Source organism: Perognathus longimembris, chromosome 17 (assembly GCF_023159225.1).
Source record: "Perognathus longimembris pacificus isolate PPM17 chromosome 17, ASM2315922v1, whole genome shotgun sequence".
NCBI classification, from domain to species: domain Eukaryota; kingdom Metazoa; phylum Chordata; class Mammalia; order Rodentia; family Heteromyidae; genus Perognathus; species Perognathus longimembris.
In genome coordinates this window covers 42894694-42918971 of record NC_063177.1, presented here as the reverse complement: position 1 = coordinate 42918971, position 24278 = coordinate 42894694, and the positions used below count along the sequence as shown (strand labels likewise).

Below are 24278 nucleotides of genomic sequence, written 5' to 3'. Positions count from 1 at the left end.
AAATACATACCCTCAAAAATGTAAAGCTACAAAAGGCTAGATAACTAGCTGCACACCATTTTTAGTTGTTTGATTTGTATTTGCTATTTTTTTTGGCATTTTTAGGTTTTTGTAATTACTAATACTTGTCTAAAGTATGTGTATTTTAGTGAAAAGTATTAGTTGTTTTGGAAGTAAGCTCTGAAATCCCAGTGGCAGCTTAATATTCAGGTGGAGGTAAAGATCCTGCTCTTTCATTGTTGTTGTTTGTTATTTGGTTGTAGGGCTTTAACTCAATGCCTGGGAACTGTCCCTGAGCTCAAGGTTAACACTCTACCACTTTGAGCCACAGCTCCACTTCTGGTTTTCTGGGGGTTAGAGATTAGAGTCTAATGTACTCTTCTACCTGAGCTGACTTTGAACCCTGATCTCCAGATCTCAGCCTTCTGAGTAGCTAGAATTGCAGTCATGAGCCACCAGCACCCAGCTAAAATCCTTCTCTTTGCTTAGAATGTTTTTATGGAATAGAATTATTCAAGGACTTACTATTAATCTGTTTACCAATGGTGCCAAATATAAGTGGCTTTGAAAAATCTGATCCAGATTATGTTGGTTTCCAAATTGCATTGTTCTCAATTGACTACTCACTGGGATCACTTGGCTAATTAAAAAAAAAAAAGTCCAATGGCTATACCAAACACTAGAGTAAACCATAGTCTCTTGTAATCCACAGTTATTTATATTGCAAGAATTCTCTAAGAGACTCCCTGATGTAGGCAAGGTTGAAAAGCACTGTTTTCAGATGTTTTTTGAGATTGAGATCTGTTAAGAGAACTAAAAATTTAGACTTTCCAGGAAAAAAATAGGTATAATTAAAGCCTCTAATTAAGAACCCTTGTTCTAGAAATAGTCTTGACAAGATAGATTTAGTTGGAAGCAGCTGAATTTAAGAAATAATGTAATTTGTAATGATGGACTGTTGTTAAGGCTAGTGCTTTACCGCTTAAGCTACAACTCAACTTCCCTATTTTTGGTGGTTAATTGGAGATAAAAAGTCTCACGGACTTTCCTGCCTAGGCTAGCTTTGAACTGCAGCCCTCCATTCTCAGCCTTCTGAGTAGCTAGGATTATAGATGCGAGCCACCAGTGCCTAGCTTTTACCTAGTTTGGGTTACTGTGCTTGTGCTTTTTATTTTTTAAGTTTTGGTGGTACCAGCAGAACACTTGCCTATTGAGTCTATTTTGCCTTGTCTTTGAGAATAGGGTCTTGATTCTTGTCCAGTCAACCTTAGATCATAAGCCTCTCCTCTTCCTTTTATAACTGAGATTACATGTGTGACCCGTCTTCACCCAGTTTTTGTTTTTTGTTTTATTTTTTGCAGGTCGTAGGGCTTGAACTGTGGGCCTGGGTGCTGTCACTGAGCTCCTCAGCTCAAGGCTAGCACTCTACTACTTAAGCCACAGCACCACTTACTGTTTCCTGATAGTTAATTGGAGATAAGAGTCTATTGGCTTTGAACCTCAATCCTCAGATCTCAGCATCCTGAGTAGCTAGGATCACAAGCTCCTGGCTTGTTTGTGTTTTATTTTATTTATTTTTTTGCCAGTCCTGGGCCTTAAACTCAGGGCCTGAGTACTCGTGTCCCTGGCTTCTTTTTGCTCAAGGCCAGCACTCTGCCATTTGAGCCCCAGTGCCACTTCTGGCCTTTTTCTGTATATGTGGTGCTAGGGAGTTGAACCCAGGGCTTCATGTATACGAGGCAAGCCTTCTTGCCTCTAGGACATATCCCCAGTCCCTTGTTTTTATTTTTAAATGACCTAACTGATGACAGTTACATAAGTGAGGATGTATTAAAAATAAAAGCATACAATGTTTACATTCCTATCTTATCCTTAAAATTTGACTAAACTCTTGGATTGTCCCTAAATTTCTTTTTTTTTTTGGCCAGTCCTGGGGCTTGAACTCGGGGCCTGAGCACTGTCCCTGGCTTCTTTTTGTTCAAGGCTAGCACTCTACCACTTGACCCACAGCGCCACTTCCGTTTTTTTCTATGTATGTGGTGGTGAGGAATCAACCCAGGGCTTCATGTATACATGTATAGGAGGCGATACCACTAGGCCATATTCCCAGCCCCTGGTTGTCCTTAAATTTTTTTTAAAGTAGGTTGAGTTGTGGGCTCCCTTCTCTTCAAATCTTGAGTGGCCTATTTTTTTTTTTTTTTAAAGAGTGGTGCTTTCTTTTCTTTTGGGAGAGTAATTGTGGGGGAAGGAGTTGAATGATGGAACAACGTTGAAATTTGTTTCTTTGTACACTATTTACTAATGGCAGCAGAGTAAGTTAAAATAGGGAAATTATTGATGCAGTGGTGGCTTCCTTATTGTTTATGATGTGTCAAAGTGGGTGCTAAGTACTTTTTTTTTTTTGGCCAGTCCTGGGGCTTGGACTCAGGGCCTGAGCACTGTCCCTGGCTTCTTTGTGCTCAAGGCTAGCACTCTGCCACTTGAGTCACAGCGCCACTTCTGGCCGTTTTCTGTATATGTGGTGCTGGGGAATTGAACCCAGGGCCTCATGTATACGAGGCAAGCACTCTTGCCACTAGGCCATATCCCCAGCCCCTGCTAAGTACTTTTAACAAATGATTGCTTTCAGTGCTCTAGAATTTTTCTATTAAGTAGGAAGACTGTATACCTACCTGTTTTACCTTTGGGAGAAACAGAACTCAAGCTCTGACTATATAGCTACTGAGGTCAAGATTATTTCTTACCTAAACTCATGTTCTCAGCTCGCTCATTAAATCCACCCTAGTATTTTGTTCTACAGGTTCCTGGGACTGTCAGAAGATATGCCTTGTGATTTGTTTTTTTTAAATCTTTGCACTATACTTGCAGAAAAACAACTACCATTATATCCTCTAATACTAACTGCACATCATGTGGAAAATAACTAAAATTTTACCCTAGACCTCTTTTGTCGGCTGACTCAAAATTTTGGAAAATATTTAAAATATTAAGAGCTGAGTGCCAGTGGTTTATGTCTGTAATCCCAGTTACTAAGTAGGCTGAGACTGACAATGGGGGTTGGAAGCCAGCCCAGGCAGAAAAATCCTTGAGACTCTTTTTTTTTTTTTTTTGGCCAGTCCTGGGCCTTGGACTCAGGGCCTGCGCACTGTCCCTGGCTTCCTTTTGCTCAAGGCTAGCACTCTGCCACTTGAGCCACAGCGCCACTTCTGGCCGTTTTCTGTATATGTGGTGCTAGGGAATCGAACCCAGGGCCTCATGTATACGAGGCAAGCTCTCTTGCCACTAGGCCATATCCCCAGCCCCTTGAGACTCTTAACTACCCATAAACCAGAAGTGGAGTTGTGGTTCAAGTGGTAGAGCACTAGCCTTGAGCAAGAAAGCCAAGGGACAGTGCCCAGGCTGAGTTCAAGCCCCAGGACTAGCACCAAAAAAAAAAAAAAAATTAAGTTGACCAAATGAAATATAATTAAAAGTAATATCATTTGATTTTTTTCACCTTTTAAAAACTTACTATGAATTTGTAAACAAACAGTACAAAATACTGATTTTTTTCCCCCCTCTATTTTATTTGGGAAAATTCACTCTTGAAATTGGATCTTATTTTTGCATCCAAGAATTACCACTTTTCAAGAACATGATTTTGAAGTTCACTCAATCTTTAAAAACATAAAAATAACAAAAATTCTAGGTATGAGTCCTTTCAAATATCTGTCAGGGTGTTGATTTTTGTATTTTGGGGTCAATAGAGAGGAAAGAACCTTGTACTGCCATAAGACTGGGTTCTGAATTTGCCAGGTTTAGTCACTTGATAACTTTGATTAAGTCTTATAACCTATCTTAATCAGTAAAATATATTTGTAACATAGAGATGGCAAGTCATCAAGCGTGATGTGTCTTGTTTCCTTGATGTTTAATGAGGATCGAATAAGTATGTGTGGAAGGAAGTTCCTGTGGAACCTTAACAGCCTATTCAAATATCAAAAGCTGATAGGAGCACATTTATTTTAGTGCTTTTCACAATTGAGTCACAATAATGAATGCTACTTGGAAGAACACTAGTTGTCTTTTGAAACTGCTTTTAGCCTTCTAGAATAGAAAACAGAAGAGTGACTGAACAGGATTTAGAGAAGCTAATGTAGATGGAACATCTTGTGCTCGTCATTTCACTTAGAGCTTAGTGTTTTTTTAACTTGCCCAGGCTTCTTCCCAACTCTTTTATCTTCATGCTCTGTTGTATTGCAAGTGTGTACCACCATACCTAGAATTTTGTTGTTTCACTGTCTAGTTCATAACAGAAGAGGTTTTGAAAACTGTTCTAGCTTGACAGTACTAAAATTTTTAAAAAGTACAGTAATTGTATAAAACTATTTCGTGCTTGGAAATTCAGAACCAAGTAGCTATTACTAGCCTTAGTGTTTCAGCAAAGCACAAAAGTTTCCTTCAGCAAGGTGGCTTTTCTAGGTAGTTCTTAAGAATTTTTGGTGAAGGTAGAAATAAAAAGTTGGTTGTGTATATAAATCAGTGCATGGTTTCCTTAGGATCATCTAAAATGAAACAAGCCAAGTAACATTTGGAATATGAAATAGAACACTTCCACACAAAGGGAATTGGAACATGGTAGTAAGTGACTGACATGGTCACTTGAGTTTGCCAGTTTTTAAGTCATACTTTAGAAAACACTTTGCTTTCATGCAAAACCAGTATCTGTAGCTTTGCATTGTATAGAGTAGGTTTGAAGCAAATGAAAGACAAGTTTTTAAATGGGATGGTGAAATATCTGTAGTGCCTGTAAAGTCAGTCTGTAATCCTAAAAGACCTACTTTTATTCAAACATCCTTTTACTACATAAGAGTTTCTTCTTTCAATTTTTAAGTGCAAGAACCCCTGACATCCAGCTTCTGGTGAACTTTAAACAAATTCGTATTTGCCTTAATACTCATGGCTTGTATGATATCCAAATTTTAAAAAATGTGGAGAATTAGATGTACTTTACATTTTGTGCAGAAAAGAGTGAATTTGGCCAGAAAGGATAACTATTCTCTTTGTACTTAAGGGCAGTACCATTATTAATTCCTTTGAGAGAAGCTTGTAAACATCAAAATTGTCATCACTAGTCATTCCAAAGATTTTAATTACACCCCATTCTTAGGATTTATCTTTTGCTGTGTAATATTCCCTGGGCATAATTTTTTTTGGAGAGAGCATCTATAATTCCTGGATGGTGTTCTCTGGAAGCAAATACTCATACAGGTTTTATACCTCACAACCTAATAATACCTATAGCTTATGATGTGTGTGTATGTATGTGTGTGTGTGTGTATGTGTGTGTGTACATGTGTGCTTTGATTGATTGCTTGAACCTCAGGGCTTTGAGCCCTCGATTCACTTTTTTCCTCATGGCTGGTACTCTACCTCTTGAGTCATGCCTGTAGCTCAACTTTTTGCTGATTAATTGGAGACGGAGTCCCGTGGACCTCTTGGCCCAGACTGGCCTTGAAACTGATTATCAGATCTCTACTTCTTAAGTATCTAGTAGGATCAAGGCATATGAGCCACTAGTATCCAGCTCCTGGCTAGTCTTTTGGCTTTGTTGTTTTTAATTATAAAGGTGATGATATACAGATGGGTTACAGTTACATAAGTCAGATAACAAGTACATTTGTTTTTGAACAGTGTCACCCCCTCCCTTATTTTCTCCCAGTTTTTTTTCCCTCCTGACCCCCTTAAGGCTGTTTTTAAAGACTCATGGGAACCTATCTTTTCAGTTTTTTTTGTTTGTTTTTGTCACTGAGATAGCACAGCAGAACAGCTTAAGGGAGGAAAGTTTTTTTGTTTGTTTGTTTGTTTCGGAGATTTCTGTTCATTGTGGCAGGAAGGAATTGGCAGAGCACAGAAAGTACACCTATATTCCTGAACTTCCTTCCCCTTATATTCCCTCTGCATGGAATAAATGGGATGGTGTCACATTTAGAACAGACCTTCCCCCACTTAGTTAATCCTCTCTGGAAACACCCTCATGGACATACCCAGAAAGAAGTGTGTTTTACTAATCTCCTAGGTCACACTGAATCCAGTCCAGACAATGAAGATTAACCATCACACTATCATGTGCTTTGTTTTCAGAAATGATTGGAAAGAATGCAGAGTCTGAGTGTGTACTTTTGAATTAAGAGTTCATTTAGATTTCCCAGGAATTGGCAGATTTGTTTTAACTTTCTTCAGTTCAGATTTGTATATGCAATTTAAATTGTAGCCCATTTTTGTATGTCAGAATTTTGTTAAAGACCTCCTTGTACTGAGATAGAAATCTGGAGTTTCTTGTATTATAAATTAATGTTTGTTGATTTGTTCATTCAGTGGAATTTTTTATACCTAGAAGATGAGAAGTCTAGAAATGGATGATGATAATTGCACAGCAATGTGGGCTTTTGTCCCCCCTCCTCCCCCCCACCTCAGTATCACTAGAGACAGAATCTTACTACATAATCTAGAGTGGCCTTGAGTTTAATCATCCTGTCTCAGCTTCCTGAGGCTGACTGAAATCACAGGTCTTTATGATCACATCCCAGCTAGATCATCATTGTTGTTGTTGTTGTTGTTTTTGAATTAAGATATAATGCATATGCCATGATACACTTTTGTTGTTGTTGTTGGAGACAGGGACTTAGAACTTGGGATCTAATGCTTTTGTTTTTGCTCATTGGCCAGAATTCTGCCACCTGAGCCATACCTCCAAACTGGGACGGGGGAAGGGGTGACAGTTGTCCATCGGTTCTGAAGGACCTGGGCACTATTTCTGAGCTCTTTATGTTCAGAGCTAGCTCTCTACCACTTGAGCCACAGCTCCACTTCCGGCTGTAGTGGGTTTCTTTGTTTTGTTTTTGGGTAACTGGAGGTAAGAGTGTAATGGACTTTCCTCACTGGGCTGGCTTTGAACCATGGTCCTCAAATCTCAGCCTGTTGAGTAGCTAGGGTTACAGAATGAACCACTGGTGCCAGACCCCAGACACCTTTTTAAAAATACAAAGTTCAGAGTTCTTCCCCCCCCCCGCCCCCAGTTATGTAGCAATCACTACTGTTTAGTTCTAGAACATTTTCATAGTTCTTAAGTGAAACACTGTATCCCCATAATCAAAATTCTCTGCCTCCTGTTTACCCATAGCAGCCCATAATTTGCTTACTTTTTCTCTAGATATGCCTCTGCTAGATAATTCATACAAATGGAATCATTCAATGTTTGTATGGCTTTTAGTGTCTGGTTATTTTCATTCATCACATGTTTTCAAGGCTCATATAGCCTATTAGTACATCATTACCTTTTATGACCAAATAATATTCCATTGTATGACTCACATTTTGTTTATTTGTTCATTCATTTTTCTACTTCTTGATCACTATGAATAGTATTGTTAGAATATTCATGTGCAGGTTTTTTTGTGTGTGGACATGTACTTTCAATTTTAAGGTTTGACTGTACCTTGAAGTGAAATCACTAGATCATATAGTAAGTACAGGATCTACCTGTTTTCCAGAGTAGGTACACCATTTTAGTTTCTCGCAATGGCAGGGTAAGAGGGTTACATTCCTTTGCATACTTGGCAGCACTTATTGCCTGTCATTTAAGTTATTATCTATGCTATTAGGTATGAAGTCAAGAACTCATGATAGTTTTATTTTTTATTTCTCTTAATGCCTAAAGTCAGTCATCTTTTGAGGCATTTATTGGCCATTATGTAACATTTGGAGAGATACCTATTCAGATCCTTTGACCATTTTTTAAACATGAGTTACTTGGTTATTAAAATTATTTTATTGTAAAGCGTTTTGGTAGTCTCTATTCGAAGTCTCATGTTAAATGATTTGCAGATATTTTCACTCTGCATTGGTTTTTTTCCACTTTTTTGATGGTGTCTGTTGCACCCTCGAATTTTGACACAATTGTATGATATTGGGTCAAATAATACTTTGATCAGTGAGAGTCTGCATGTACATTGGTGGTAAGATTATAGTAGAACTGAATATTTTCTATAACCTACATACATCTTAGCCATCGTAACATAGTATTGTAACCTTACTCACTTGTGAGGATTTTTTTGTAAACCTATTATGTATTGTTAGTTGGCTTAGCACATACAGTTACATTGTAGTTATGTACAGAACTTAATATTTGCTAATGAATCTTTCTATTTCATGCATTTATTTTTTGAGAGTTCTGTTAATCAAAGGCCTTATTACAAAATTGTGTACAGCGTAATTGGTAGCATTCTTAAACATCTCACATTCACTTTCATTGCCAGGAGGCTATATTGAATTGTGTGATTAACTTTGTCTAGATTTGTGTAAGTGTCCTTTAAGATGTTCACACAGGATGAAATAGCCTAACTGCATTTTGTTCACTAAAACATCATTAAGTTACACATTAATTACTATAATATAGTTTTACCTGTTTGTTTGTTGTTGTTTTTCATTTCATGGAATAAGATATTGCCTAACCCAAGATGAAGAATCTACTGTTACTCTTTTTACCAAGACTATTTTTAATCTAGCTGTGGCAACTTGTTATTTTAAATTTTAGAGTGGTTGATTAGGTGTTATTTTCTATACACTTGCGACAAAACCTTGGCAGCTCATGATTTTCATATTTTATGTAGGTATTGTTTAATGCATACTTGCAATATAAAAAGAGCTGAATATTAAACATGATTGGTTCTGAAAAATGAGAGGCAAGAGAATTAGTGATTTTCTTTTGTTATGTAAACCCTTTAAACATATGATCTTTCTTGGTAATGAATAAAGATCTTTTTTCTTGGTTATGGTAATTTACTTATGGCTGTGGCTTAGGTGGTAGAGCACTAGACTGAGGAAAAACATAAAAGCTCAGAGACCCTTTTTTGTTATTTATGACAATGCTTCCTAACAATGTTCCCTATTAGTAGAGAGTTACTTTCCAAGAGTCATGGGACACTGTTATCTATTATATTATACTACTATATATTATACTATGGGATACTATTATATATTACAGAAAAGAAGGGAAACAAATAGTGCTTGGTCTCAATATTATGCTTTTATGCACATTAATCCTGCATATTTTTACTGATAGCAAAAATGAGTCCTAGAAATAATTGACGACCTAAGTTCATAGTTGATCAATTAAAAGATTATATTATATCTAATATTTAATTACATTATGTCAAGGTTTAGTTTTTCTCAGGCTCTCCATACTGACCAGTAAATAAAAGGCAATTTATTATATACTTGTAATGAACATGTGCTCATAAACACAATAGGTAGAGTCTGATGTCAAAGAGATGACAAGATTTATACTGGAAAATAGAGTGAATAACTAAATGAAAGAATAGAATTGCTTGATTAGGAGTTGATTGAGTGGCTTGATTCACCACTTATAACTGTTACAACTGGTTAATGAATTTCCCCCTCCCCACTGTCAACAATATCTCAGCTAGTTAGTAGCATTTTTGTTAAGAGCATGATTACAAGTATTCCATATTTTACAGTGTGAGTACCTATTTATCATTATGTACTTATGGCTTTCATGATAATAACCTATATGTTTGTTTTTCTGCTGTGCTTAGTGGCTATTTTAAAGCCTCTAAAATAGATTGAGAAGCTCCCAAAGGCAAAAGTTCAGCCTCTCCTACCATGAACATTTTTTTCTCATAGGGAAACTTGGAGCCTTTGAGGAAAAGAAACTCCCTTTTCCTTCTTCTCTCCCTTCCCACCGTCTTTCTTTCTTCCCCTCCCACCACCTCCTGGGGCTCAAAATTTTCCAGCCTGCGCTGGCTGGGACCTGATTATCCTGATCTCTGTTTCCCAAGTAACAAGAATTACAGATGGGAGACATTATGTGAGGCCTATTCCCTCTTTAGCTCTTTAGTTTGGAATAACATTAAAAAGTTACAATGAAACTAGGCACCTGTAATCCTACCTACTCAGGAGGCTGATATCTGTGGATTACAGTTTGAAGTCAGCCTATAAAGTTCATGAGATTCTTCAATTTAAGCACCAAAACCCCTGGAAGTGAAGCTGTGGCTCAACTGGTAGGGTGCTAGCTTTAAGCAAAAAAGCTCAGGGACAGTACCTAGGCCCTGAGTTCAAGCCCCAGGACTGCCCCCCCCCCCCCAACTGCATTGAATACATGTCATTACATACTTGTCAAATTTGAAATCTAAGAATAAACTCTTAACATAAGTTTTGTGATTTTTGTCAATAGTAGCAGTACTGGTCCTTTAGTTGTAAGAAATACATTACAGTAATATAAAATCTTAGTATAGGAAAATGGGTAGAGGGAAGGAAATGTAGACATTTTCTGTACTTTTTTGTTCATTCCTTCTGTAAATTTAAGATCTACAAAGTATAAAATTTAAGTAAGGAGATTGATCATGTTGACTACGTATAATATTTGCTTTTTCTTTTTGGTGCCAGTCCTGGGGCTTGAAGTCAGAGCCTGTGCACTGTCCCTGAGTTTTTTGGCATAAGGCTAGTACTCTACCATTTCATAGCTCCACTTCTGGCTTTTGGGAAGGTAGTTAATTGAAAATAAGTGTCTCACAGACTTTCCTGCGTAGGTTGGCTTCTAAGCACAGTCCTCATATCTAAACTTCTCAGTTGCTAGGATTACAGGCATGAGCCACCAACACCAGCTCAGAAAATGTTTTGAATGAAACTTTTCTGTTGCAACTTCCAACTTCGAATGTTCCTCTGCTTCCTTGAAGTGTGTTAAATATTGTGTGGGAAAACTTCACTCTTGTGATAGTGTCTTAGTGGTGTTTTCATTTTTTTTTAAAGTTATTTTGTGTTGGTACCAGTGCATGAAAGTGCCTTGTGCTCTTGCTTAGCTTTTTTTGCTGAAGGGTAGCACTCTGCTATTTAACCACACTTCTAATTATAGATTAGTCTCTGGCTGGGGATGTGGCTTAGTGGAAGAGTGCCTGCCTAGCATGCACGAAGCCCTATGTTTGATTCTTCAGTACCACATAAACAGAAAAAGTCGGAAGTGGTGCTGTGGCTCAAGTGGTAGCGTGCTAGCCTTGAGTAAAAAGAAGAAGCTCAGGGATAGTGCCCAGATCCTGAGTTCAAGCCCCAGGACTGGCCAAAAGCAAAAAAAAAAAAAGAATCTGAAACAGACTTTCATAAACTTATCTACATGGATGGACTTTTCAGTCTGGATTTTGTTATCTCGTCCTTCTGAGTAGCTCATGAGTATGAGCCATTGGAGCTTAGCTATTTGTGACTTAGGATCACTCTCTGATACTTGAGAGACTGACATTTTGCTGTTGCCTTACTTCTGCCCACCACAAAGATTGTTTTTTGGATTTCCTAGAACAGCTTAGGTAGTTTAAATATACTTTTTAAGGAGAGCAAGAGTGGACTTGCAAATAAGCCATTTCTCATTAATAATTGCAGATAATGGAGTTTGGTTCTTAATGTAGATTGAAATCAACTAGAGTTCTCTGGAAAGCTATTCGTGCCATGATATATCTTCTAAAACTATTATTGTCTATATTCTTTCTGGATTTCTGTTTAGCTTTTAGAGACAGGCAGCATAATGGATGTGAGGGTTTTGATGTTTAATTATTGCTAGTCCATATCATTTTGTACTGTTTTTTTTAATCTGTGAAAAAACTACTTGTAACCTCTTTTGATTTCTTTAAAATATTTTTGTCTAATAAAAATAGCTATATTTTTAGGAGAAAGATTGAACAAACTAGTGATCTCTAGTGTTTTGTACTAGACTTGGACAGGTCTTATACAAAAGAGAGGCTGAGCTGGTGAGGATAGCTCAAGCCTATAATCATCTATAATCAGGAAGTTGATATCAAAGAGTTGAGGTTCAAGTCTAGTTTGGGTAGAAAAGTGGACTGGAGCTGTGACTCAAGTGGCAGAGCACCAGCTGTGAGCAGAAAAAAGCTGATTGAGCTGTAGGCCTCATGAAAGAACATCTTGGACAGACTAGTAGAATTCATACCTTTCTCTAGGAAGAAATTTAAAACTACTACTGGGAAAGTAGTTACCTACCCATTCAGTTGACTGTCACTTGTCAATCAAGAGTCTTACGAATTTTAACCAGATAGTATGTTTATTTTATTATCTGGTTTAGCAATTAGCATTTTTCCCTGTATAAATATTCCTAGTAAGAATTTGTCTTTGAATCCCAGCACTCAGAATAGATCTTAAGACATAATTTTGTATATTTTTATTAGGGAGAAAATGTTAAGCAGTGGTACTGATAGAGAAGTCTTTTGGGAGTACTTGAGAGTTGTTAAAATGGCTAAAATTTCAAAAGTTAAATGTTAAAAATTATTTTAACATTTTAAAAGATGGTTTTTGTAAGTCACAATTGTCTGGGCTAATTTAATTTGTCAAAGAAGTCCCAAGAATAATTTTTAAAATCAGAATGTAATTCATGTCCTCTTGCCAGTCCTGTCTCAAAGAAAGGAGTTGGTAGATGGAGGGTTTATCCTTGGAATACGTGTGTGCGTGCCAGTCCAGGGGCTTGAACTCAGGACCTGGGTGCTGTCCCTAAGCTTTTTTTGCTCAAAGCTCGCACTCTTAACACTTGAGCTACAACTCCACTTCCAGGTTTTTTGGTGCTTAATTGGAGAGAGTTATGGGCTTTTCAGCATGATCTGGCTTCAAACCAATTCACAGATCTCAGCCTCTTGAATAGCTAAGATTACAGAGGTAAGCCACCAGTGCCTAACAGAATATATTATTAATAGTTTCCCTTTTTTTTTTTTGCAGTCCTGGGGCTTGAACTTGCTTTTTTTTGCTCAAGGCTAGCACTCTGCCAGCTTGAGCGACAGCACCACTTCTGGCCTTTTCTATATATGTGGTGCTAAGGAATCAAACCCAGGGCTTCATGTATACAAGGCAAGCACTCTTGCCACTGGGCCATATTCCCAGCCTCTCCCCTCTTTTTTTAATGGTAAGCCAATTTCTTTATTGAATAAGTAAGCAAGCAGACAAAAAGCAGACATGCACAATGGCAGAGAGAGGCACACTCTTAACAGTGTGGATACTCTCAAAAGAGAGAAGCATAGCGCTCTCTGACATCAGGGGGTATTTACATGATAAAGGCAAGGGGTCTGACTTAATGCTGAGATAGGTGTTTATCCAAGTTCCTGGCTCTTAGTTAAATCTGTGTGTGTGTGTGTGTTTGTGTTTGTAATATTTGGCCCCAGCTTGAACCTTCCCCTTTCCATTCATCTGATTTGCAAAAGAACCATTACATTTTGGTGTCCAAATTATAAATTTCACATAAACTTGGGTCCTAAAATCTTGATTAAACCATGTTTAATCAAGCTCCTTGTAGTTTCTTAGGGAGACCACTTTTTGCTCTCTTGGAAGACAGGAATCTGCTCTCCCCCCCCCGCCCCCACCTACACACACACACTTGGGTTATCATCCTTCTTTGTTGGTTAGGATTTGGTAGATATTGACTCATACTCATCTAGTCTTGAAATCTTTTAACTAGTTCACTTTCTACCTTTCAGTTTTCCTTTGGTTGACTTAGAACAGAGATGAGCCGGAAGGAAGGAAGGAAGTAGACTACCACGTTCTTGGACCATGTTTTTCTAATTTTTTTTAAAATGAATTAATCACTGAATGTGTTCATTAAATTTAGAGATTGTCTACTATACCTTTAAGTGCTTAAGTGCTTTATACAGTGGGAAAAAATAACAAACAATACATAATTTAGAATCAGGAATTTGAATTTTTCCATATATCCACCAAGTAAACTTGACAAGTTAATTTGACTTACGAATGATAAGAAGGCTACCACTGAGTTAGCTTATATCTGTTCCCAACCATCTGAAGATGTATTACTTGTCCATAACCACCACCACCCCTGCCCCGCCCCCAGTATCTCTGCAACTTTGCAGTGAGTCTAATTCTTAGGCTCAGTAAAGTTGGACCATCATTCCTGAAGGTTGAGCACTGGACAAGAACATTTACTCTTGATTTGTGAATAGCTGACTGGGGCTCAGTGATAGCAGTGGTAGTGACAGGATTTGAGACTCAGGTTTATAGACTCCTAAAACCATAAGTTTTCTAATAGGCTATATTTTATTTTGAAAGTAAGGAGAGTGTTTCTAAAGGAAATCTATTAATCTATTTTCTGTGTAGTCTAGGGATAACCGAGATTAATTTTTTTCTTAGGTAATATGTAGGGAGATGAGGGGAAAAGAGTGCAAGTGTTAACCCTGTTAATACTTTGTACTTTCTTATTCCTTCACTGTTTTTTGTTGTTGTTTTTGGCCAGTCCGGGTTCTTGTATTCTGGGCTTCTTTTGCTCAAGGCTAGTGCTCTACCACTTTGAGCCACAGTACCACTTGCTGCTTTTTCTGAGTAGTTTATTGGAAATAACAGTCTCACAGACTTTGCTGCCTGGGCTGGCTTTAAAACACAATCCTCAGATCTTAGCCTCTTGAGTAGCTAGTATTATAGGCATGAGCCACTGACACCCAACTCCTTCACTGTTCTTGAAGGAGCCTAGGACTTAGGAGTTGAACCATGGTAAAGTCAAGGATTGTTTTCTCTCAATGTTAGTAAGACGCTTCTTCTACATTACATACTGCTTATAATAAGGACTTTAAATTGCCAGATGTGAGCTTTGTTAGTCTCTGTGTGGTGAGTGGGATGTATGAAATAATGGCCACTGTCATTTTGAGTACTTTTTTTTTCTTAATTACTGAGCTATTTTAGGGTTTCTTTCTTTCTTTTTTGGTATGTTTGTGCTGGTCCTGTTGCTTGAACTCAGGACCTGGTACTGTCCTTGAGCTTTCTTGCTCAAGGAGCCTGGGCTGGCTTTAAACCTTCAGATCTCAGCCTCCTGAGTAGCTAGGAGTAGCAGCCACCCATACCCAGGACTGTTTAAGGATTTTTTTTTTTTTTTTTTTTTTTGGCCAGTCCTGGGGCTTAGGGACTCAGGGCCTGTCACTGTCCCTGGCTTCTTTTTGCCCAAGGTTAGCACTCTTCTTCTTGAGCCACAGTTCCACTTCTGGCTCTTTCTATACATGTGTTGCTGAGGAATTGAACCCAAGGCTTTGTGCGTGCTAGGCAAGCACTCTACCACTAAGCCCCATTCATTCCCAGCCACTACTTTAGGATTTTTGAAGGAGGAGTTAGTATCATATAGAATTTGACTTCTAATCTGTTTGACTTTTTTTTTCTTATTTATTGTCAAAAGTGATGTACACAGAGGTTAGTTTCATACGTTAGGTATTGGATACATTTCTTTTTTTTTTTAACTGTATTTTTTTGTCTTTTCTTTTTTGGTACTGGGGATCGAACCCAGGACATTGCACTTGCTAGGCAAGCGCTTTGCCACTGAGCTACATCCCAGCCCAGATACATTTCTTGTACTGTTTTGTTACCTCCTCCCTCATTCCCCCGTCTGTTTGACTTCTTAAATATATAATTGAATTGTATCATTAAGGTGTCATACAGAGGGATTACCATTTTATAAGTCAGATAATAAGTACATTTATTTTTTGTGGAATTCACCAGGAAAGACTTTCCCAGGGAGAGGTAGTATTTAAGGGATAGAAGATCTATGAATGTTTTCAATTGGAAATTTACACAAAGTGAGTTTATCTTGAGAAGTTCCGACAAGCCCTTTTGGAGAGCTACCACATTTCTTACTTCGATTATATTCCAGATTATAAAATTTATATTTCACTATATTTGATGAAAAACTTTCAGATGGGCATTAAGAGACGTTTTAAAATATCTTAACTAATTCTTTACATTTTTAGATATGTATTAAATTAGCTGTATTAGATTTTTAGATATATATTAAAACGTACCTAGCTTAGATATGTAAAATTCAGGCATAAAAGTGTTCAAATAATTTATCATCTGACCTACAGAAAACTAAATGTATCAAACTGAAGATAGTAATGTGTGCTTTGTGACTACAATATAAAGCTGTAAAATCTTCAGTGTGGTCCTTAGTTCAACCCCAGATTTTGAGGAAATAATAAATTTGTGAGTTAACAAAGTGAACTGTATATGTATATGCATTAAATTTTGATTCTGGTTGGGATAAAACAACCAATACAACCCAGGAAGTTAACTCACTGTGAGCTCTCCTGTCCCCACCTGACTAATCCCTGCCATTTACTAAATTATTTAAGCAGCTATTAATTTTCCGGGGATTATTTTAGGTCCTGGAGATATAATAAACTTTTTTTTTTTTGCCAGTCCTGGGCCTTGGACTCAGGGCCTGAGCACTGTCCCTGGCTTCTTTTTGCTCAAGGCTAGCACTCGGCCACTTGAGCCACAGAGCCACTTCTGGCTGTTTTCTATATATGTGGTGCTGGGGAATTGAACCCAGGGCTTCATGTATACGAGGCAAGCGCTCTTGCCACTAGGCCATATTCCCAGCCTATAATAAACTTTTATTAAACTTAAATTTTTAGACAACACAGATGTTTGGGTTTTTTTGAGAAGATGAGAAACAAGACTTCTGTAGTATGAACTCTTACACCAGCTCCAAAACATTAGTTAAAGCTTGAACAGGCAAACAGGGGGATAGAATTATACAGAGATGGCTAGAAGAAAGATCACGTGTGTGTACACACACACACACATACACACACACACACACGGTTAAAGTGGCTAGAGCTCCCCTAGTAAACAAGTAGAAGAATGTACTCAAGCTGTAACTGATCTTCACAGGATAAATTTTGTGAAACAATCTTACCTTTTTGCCTTTTTATCTTTTTAAATGAAAAACTACAAATACAAGTGAAAGAATGATGTACTTATAGAACTATTATTTACCTTTATAAATTTCTAGCCAATCATATATACCTCATCTATAATGTCTACCCTTTTACCCTATGTATTATTTCAAAGCTGACCCCCAATGTGACACTATCATCCCTATAAATGTTTCAGTTCATACCTCTAAACTCTTAAGGTTCCTTAAAATATGTGTATTTTCTAGCAGGGTGCCAGTGGCTTACACCTGGAATCCCAGTTACTCAAGAGACTGAGATCTGAGGATTGTGGTTCAAAATGGCCCTGGCAGAAAACTCCATGAGACTCTTACCATTAATTAATCTCCCCCCAAAGCCGGAAGTGGACCTGACTCAAGTGGTAAGGTAAAAAGTAGTACTAGCTTTGAGCAAAAAGGCTCAGGGACAGCACCTAGGCCCTGAGTTCAAGCCCCAGGACCAACACCAAAAGAGTGTGTGTGTGTGTGTTTTAGAAACCTGACAATAACTTGTTAATGTCATATACCTAGTTATAGGTGTACTAACTAGTGGAGGACTTAGAGGTGATGTTTTTTAGTTGTTAACAGCCCATGTGAGTTTCTTGAGCCTTGGACTTTGAATGGTCAAAACCTTTTTAATACATTAGCATAGACAGTACTATCAGCCACAATTCTAATATTCATTACTCTTCCCCACACCACAAACACAAAAAAGATCCAAACTGTCTGGCATGAAATAGTCCTCAGTTGTAAAATAAACCCTAGGAAAATTCACATACAAACTTTCACTTAACACAGTCTCATTTGCCTGTCTAACTAGGTTACATAAACTTTCTACAAGTTTATAGCAACAGGAAACAAATGTACCAGAGCTGCTTCTAAACTGCTGAATCATGCTGACAGACTCTTGGGATGCAACTGAGTATTTAACCCTATGGTTAATTACATAAGATACTGAAGAATGTTCAAGCAGTAAAACCAAAGGATAAATACTCAATTGCATACTATGATGGTGAGCCTTGAACAGTAGTAAAAGTTGGTAGTAGCATATGATAGTTAACTACCATCTGTTTTAGACCAAAAGGTATGGCAAACATTTTGTAGTTCGAGTGATCCTAGGTTATTTTTTATCTTTTTTTTTTTTTTCGGCCAGTCGTGGGCCTTGGACTCAGGGCCTGAGCACTGTCCCTGGCTTCTTCCCGCTCAAGGCTAGCACTCTGCCACTTGAGCCACAGCGCCGCTTCTGGCCGTTTTCTGTATATGTGGTGCTGGGGAATCGAACCTAGGGCCTCATGTATCCGAGGCAGGCACTCTTGCCACTAGGCTATATCCCCAGCCCCTATTTTTTATCTTTTGAGGCACAATTCTCTTGAATTTAAGCCAGAACTAGATCTATGCTAACTTTTATTAATATAATTTAAATGTGCCTTTTTACTTTGAACTGGTTATACCAGGATTAAGGAACTATAAGATACTGAGGGGTTCTCGCTTCCTCCCCCCCAACCCCCAAGGCTGGCTCTCCACCACTTGACCCATGTCTCTACTTCACCAGTTTTGTTTTGATTTTTTGCCTGTCCTGGGGTTTGAACTCAGAGTCTGGGAGCCGTCGCTGAGCTTCTTTGTGCTCAAGGCTAGTGTTCTACCATTGGAGCCACAGCACCATTTCTAGCTTTTCCTGAGTAGTTCAGAGTCTCATGGACTTTCCTGCTGGGGATGGCTCTAAAGCATGATCTTCAGATCTCAGCTTCCTGAGTAGCTAGAATTACAGTCATGAATCACTGGTGCCTGGCTAAAATTTATTTATGTTGGTAGAATTATAGTTAAATTTTTATTCCTGTAAGAAAACCTTAAATTGTGGCTTTTCCCTAAAGTTTTATAGTTAATAATTTTGTGTCACTATAGGAAAATCTTAAGGAGTGGTAGATTATAGCAAACACCTTTATAGACATGATGCCTCATGAACAAGAATTTCTTTTATGGTTGGGTATGCACATTTTCCAGATTGCTCTTTAAAAGTACTATATTTTAGCCAGGTGCTAAATACAAAATTAGCTACTCGGGAAGTTGAGATCTGAGAACTGCAATTCAAAGTCAACCTGAACAGGAAAGTCTGTGAGACTCTTAAGTCTCTAACCATTAAAAGGCCGGAAGTAGAACACCAGCTTTGAGTGAAAACAACTAAGGAACAGTATGTGTGTTCAAGCCCCAGCCTGGCACAGAAAAACAAAATTGTATTCTACTATAACCAGTAATATAAGAATTGCTTACCAGGGGCTGAGAATATGGTCTGGTGGTAAAGTGCTTACCTCATATACATGAAGCCCTGGGTTCAATTCCTCAGTACCACATATATAGAAAATGCCAGAAATGACGCTGTGGCTCAAATGATAGAGTGCTAGCCTTGAGCAAAAAAGAATTCAGGGACAGTGCTCAGGCCCTGAGTACAAGCCCCAGAACTGGCAGAAAACAAAACAGGAAAAAAAAAATTGGTTACCAGCCCCTAGTTTATTAGGCTGATTTTTTTTCTAGTCTAGGTATGAAGTTACATTTTAATATTTTACCAGTATTAGTATTTTCACTAAATTGTACCTGTTTGTATATTTATTTGAGTTTCTCTTATGTAAATTTACTGTTTCTATTAAAGTTTTTATTTAACCTATTTATTGGAGTTCTCTTTATTCTGATAATTAATTTTTACTTAAGTGTGATGCATATATCCTCCAAAAATAAAAAAAAAGTAGCTTGTCTTTCAACTTTGTTCATTAGCTCTTTCATTGTATGTTAAATATTTGGTCATGATTTTTTATCTTTAAGAAGTTCTTCCCTGGGTGGGTGCTGGTAGTTCTAGCCTGTAACCCTAGCTACTCAAGAAGCTGAGTTTCAAAGACAGCCTGGGCAGGAAAGTCCTATAGACTCATCTCTAATAAACCAAAAAGCTGGAAGTGGAGCTGTGGCTTTGAGCAAAAGAAGCTCAGGAACAGGGCCCAGGCCCTGGGCTCAAGGCCAAGGACTGGTACAAAGTAAGAGGGAAGGCAGGGAAAGGGGGAAGGAGAAGGAAATTCTTCCCTCCTCTAAATCTCATAGGTGTAGGTGTTCTTTTGTGTTCCAGGCTTGCTGTGCAGATTTCAGCAGTTTAAAAAGGGCAAAATTATAGAATTGTGTCATGAATAATTAAACTAGTTTTATCAATGGAAAACATAGATGAGATTGGGCGCGTTCAGGGTGGTAAACATAGATCATTTCGCTGGGCACTGGTGGCTTGCTCATGCCTGTAATTCTAGCTACCCAGGAGGCTGACAGCTGAGGATTGCTATTTGAAGCCAGTCCAGGCAGAAAAGTCCATGAGATTCTTATTGCCAATAAACTATTCACCAAAACCCAGAAATAGTGCTGTGGCTCAAGTGGTAGAGTACTTGCCTAGAGTATAAAGAGGCTCAGGGATAGTGCCCAGGCCCTCATTTCAAGCCCCAGCACTGGGGGCATGGGAGATCATTTCAATACCATTTATTGAATAGTTCAGTCTTATCCCAGTAATTTGAAAAAAATGTATCTTTTATATATATAGTTCTAAAATTTACATTTCTACATTCTTGTCTCTCTCTCCCCCCCCCCCCCTGCTTTTGGGGAAAATTAGATATGAGAGAGAGAAGGTATGTGACTGGGGATGGAACCTAGGGCCTCAAGCATGGCAAACATTGTGTATGACTGAACCATATATACTTTTGTGCTCAAGGCCTACCACTTTAGCCACAGTTCCATTCCTGGGTCTTCATCCCCCTCCCTCCCTCCCCCTCAGCCCCCCCTCTTTTTGTTCTGGCCCATCCCAGGGCTTGCACTTGGGGCCTGGACACCTGTCCCTGAGCCTCTGTTCTCAAGGCTAGTGATCTACCTCTTGAGCCACAGCACCACTTTCAGCCTTTTCAGAATGGTTTATTAGAGATAAGAGTGCCACAGACTTTCTTGCCTGGATTAGCTTTGAACTGTAGTCCTCAGATCTCAGCCTCTTGAGTAGTTAGGATTACAGGTGTGAGCGACTGGCACCTGGTTTTCTATTGATGATTTGCCCATCTTATTATGCTTTAATACATACCTTCATGGTAAAGCTGGGTGTTTTGTTAATCAAGGCTTTAGTACACTTCAGAATTTCTCTGTTGGCCCTTCCTTTTTTCCATGTACAAAACTACTTGCATCGAAAACTCGAGGGCTTTCAGACATAGTAGAGTACATGTCTAGTAAGTATAACCCTGAGTTCAGATCTCAGTGCCACCCAAAACACTATATAGATAATTTTGGGGGGATTTCTTTTCATTTATAGATGTATGTGAAAATGCCTCCTACCAATTATATAAATCTTTGCCTTTTAGACTGTATTATCTGTAAAGACTTTTCTATAGTATTAGCTTTTGTTTATGCTACAAATAGTAACTTTCAAGAAGATAAGTGTTGGGGCTGGGGATATGGCCTAGTGGCAAGAGTGCCTGCCTCATATACATGAGGCCCTGGGTTCGATTCCCCAGCACCACATATACAGAAAATGGCCAGAAGTGGCACTGTGGCTCAAGTGGCAGAGTGCTAGCCTTGAGCAAAAAGAAGCCAGGGATAGTGCTCAGGCCCAGAGTCCAAGCCCCAGGACTGGCCCCCCCCCCCAAAAAAAAAAGAGATAAGTGTTTTTCTGTTTTCCTTCACTTTGCCTTCCTTTCCTGTGTAGCCCAAGCTGGCCTTGAATTTTTGAATTTCCTACTTTAGCCTCATGTACTGGAATTGTAGGTGTACACCACTATGCTCAGCCCAAGAACATTTTCCTTAGTGCTGGCCACTTTATCAAACCACTTTATCTACCTTAGTGATACCTAATACTGTGTTCTAATATAGAAAATGTTTCTATCTCCTCAGAAATTAAAGCAATTTCAGAGGAATTTTGTGCTACAGGACCAGGGTACCAAAGGCAAGCTTTACTTAGTTAATTTGGGAAATATCTGTGTCTTTGTCTTTTTTTTTTTTTTTTTTTTTTTTGCTAGTCCTGGAGCTTGACCTCAGGGCCTGAGCACTGTCCCTGACTTCTTTTTGCTCAAGGTTAGCACTCTACCAATTGAGCCACAGCGCCACTTCCGGCTTTTTCTGTATATATGTGGTGCTGAGGAATCAAACCCAAGGCTTCACAAGTAAGCAAGGCAAGCACTCTACCATTAGGCCACATTCATTCCTAGCCCCTGTCTGTCTTGTTTTTTCCTCCCACCTGTATTAAATACTTAAAAAAAAAAAAAAACTTTTTCTTGACACTAGTTTATGTAAGGGCCATTAGAAAGTTTAATTAGTCAACCCTACCCATTACCCATTTGGTAAAAATGTTACTGCTACTCTTGGATTTCACTCAGCTTTTTTCCTTTTAGGAGACGCAGGTCAGAATGGAGATGGGCTGCAGACCGAGCAGCTATTGTCAGCCGCTGGAACTGGCTTCAGGCCCATGTTTCGGACTTGGAATATCGAATTCGTCAGCAAACAGATATTTACAAACAGATACGTGCTAATAAGGTAAGGGATAAGAATCTGAAATGACTGAAAATGACCATTATCCCTTTCTCTAATTCCTTTCCAAGTTCTCAGTAACTCTTAATTAACTATGTCAAGATAAATTATTTAATGACCTGTTAATAGTATATATAATATATAGTAACATGTATATGTGTGCATAATAATAGTATTTGAGGGCCTAATATTATTTAGTGCAGAATATTAAGACTATAGTGCTTAATGAGCCTATATTTAGAACCAAAAAGTATGTTGGCTAACTTGAAACAAAGGACAAGAGCCTGTGACTGTAACTATGTTTATTTGATTGATGGAAAAGAGGTGATACCTATTGTGGATTTTCCTTTTTTAAAACTTTTATTAAATATTTTCCTAAACAATTCTACAGGTAAAATGAGACATTGATTTTTGGACTTTTCCTTCCTGTGTTCTTCTGTTTGCAGAGGCTTTATACCTTTATTTTGGGTAGAAACATGTCAGTTTTTGTTTTTCAGAAGTCATCTTAGAAATGAGTCCTTTATTCTGTTTGAATTTGACTTGAAGTTTTGCACCAAAAAATTTTGTTCAACAACGAATTGTGTTTACTCCAGCACTATTGTCTGTGGTAAATAATGTAACAGAATAAAAACCCTATCTTATGGAGCTTACATTCTTGTAAACATTTATATTTGCTTGTTATGGTTGAGCTCCATGACTGACAAATGTTCTAGATAAACTCTGTTGCTCCTACATACAAGTTTCATGATAGTTTTTCATCCTGAAGGCTTGCCATAGTCTTTTAAGAGAATTGCTGGCAGGTGTTTATACTTGTAGTTCCAGCACTCTTGAAGTGTGAGGCATGAGGAGTTACAGGTCAGCCTAGGGCTACATAGGCAGACCCTGTCACAAAAACAAAAAACAGAACAAAGTGCTATACTGAGAATGATATTAATTAATTAGCAGGCCCAAAGAGAGAGTGATTAACTGACATGAACAAAATGTTGATAGTAAAGCTCTGGGTTCTAATGTATTTATGCATTTAAACTTTCTAAAAATTCTACTGTACCGGCCTGGCCCTGGTACCTTACGCTTGTAATCCTAGCTGCTCAGGACGCTGAGCTCTGAGAACCACATTTCAAAGCCAGCCTGGGCAGGAAAGTGCATTACACTCTTACTTTCAATTAATGTGTGCCCCCCCCCAGCCCCCAAAAAAGCCAGAAGTGGAACAATGACAACTCAAGTGGTAGAATGCTAGCTAGCCTTAAGTAAAATAGCTTAGGGACAGTGTCTTGAGTTCAAGCCCCAGGACTGGTGCATGCACACATACACACTACACACATACACTTTCTACTATACTATACAGTTCTGTTTTCCATTTTGAGTTTATAAGTCTCTAAAAGCTCAGCAGAGAATATTATAACTGAGTACATACACTAGAAGCCTTACTTTTTGAGAGGCTGATCCAGTTACTGGGATTTGAACTCAAGGATTTGGGCTGCTAGGCAAGTCCACTTACCACTTGAGCCATACCTCTAGTCCTGGAAGGGATCACCTTTTAATAATTAAATCTTAACTAAGTTCTAGTTTGTTTTTAAATGTTTTTATTGTTATTATAAAGTTGAAGTACAGAGGAGTTACAATTACATAACTAACATCTTAAAAATCAACTAGGGCAGGCCTGTTGCTTGTTCCTTTAACCTAGCTACTCCTGAGGTATAGATTGGGAAGATCTACTCTCCTGGGAAAATGTTAATGTTGCCGTCTCTTAATCAGTTAGCCAAGTGTGGTATGGCATTTCTGTATTTACAACTAAGAAGCGGAGACTAGGTTAAAGAAATGTGGTTTGGATCTGGCCCCAGGAACAATACCAGACCCTACCTAAAAAATAACTAAGTCAGAAGAGTGATGGATTCATGGTTCAAGCAGTAGGACAACCACTAGTTTAAACTCATAATAAACTGTGAGTTTAGGGCTGGGAATATGGTCTAGTGGCAAGAGTGCTTTACTTGTATAAACTGTGAGT

General features: G+C 38.3%; 1 protein-coding gene and 2 long non-coding RNA genes across 6 annotated transcripts in view; 2 read left to right on the top strand and 1 right to left on the bottom strand.

Moving 5' to 3' along the window:
• Window positions 1-24278, top strand: part of Kansl1 (KAT8 regulatory NSL complex subunit 1) — a 133507-nt gene that overhangs the window by 67515 nt on the left and 41714 nt on the right. For all 4 annotated transcript variants that reach the window (XR_007213853.1, XM_048367264.1, XM_048367265.1 and 1 more), the window contains one exon: window positions 22138-22279. Coding sequence is in view for 3 of the 4 variants with exons in the window: in XM_048367264.1 (XP_048223221.1) it covers window positions 22138-22279 (142 nt within the window). In the remaining variant the exon portion in view is untranslated. The remainder of the gene's footprint in view (window positions 1-22137; window positions 22280-24278) is intronic.
• LOC125366530 lies at window positions 372-17033 on the top strand. The gene is made up of 3 exons (XR_007213859.1): window positions 372-803; window positions 1181-1185; window positions 17021-17033. It is a non-coding gene; the product is annotated as an uncharacterized LOC125366530 (long non-coding RNA).
• On the bottom strand, window positions 2788-22368 carry LOC125366527. Its single transcript, XR_007213856.1, has 3 exons — window positions 22356-22368; window positions 9077-9083; window positions 2788-3093 (listed from the first exon to the last, which is right to left on the bottom strand). It is a non-coding gene; the product is annotated as an uncharacterized LOC125366527 (long non-coding RNA).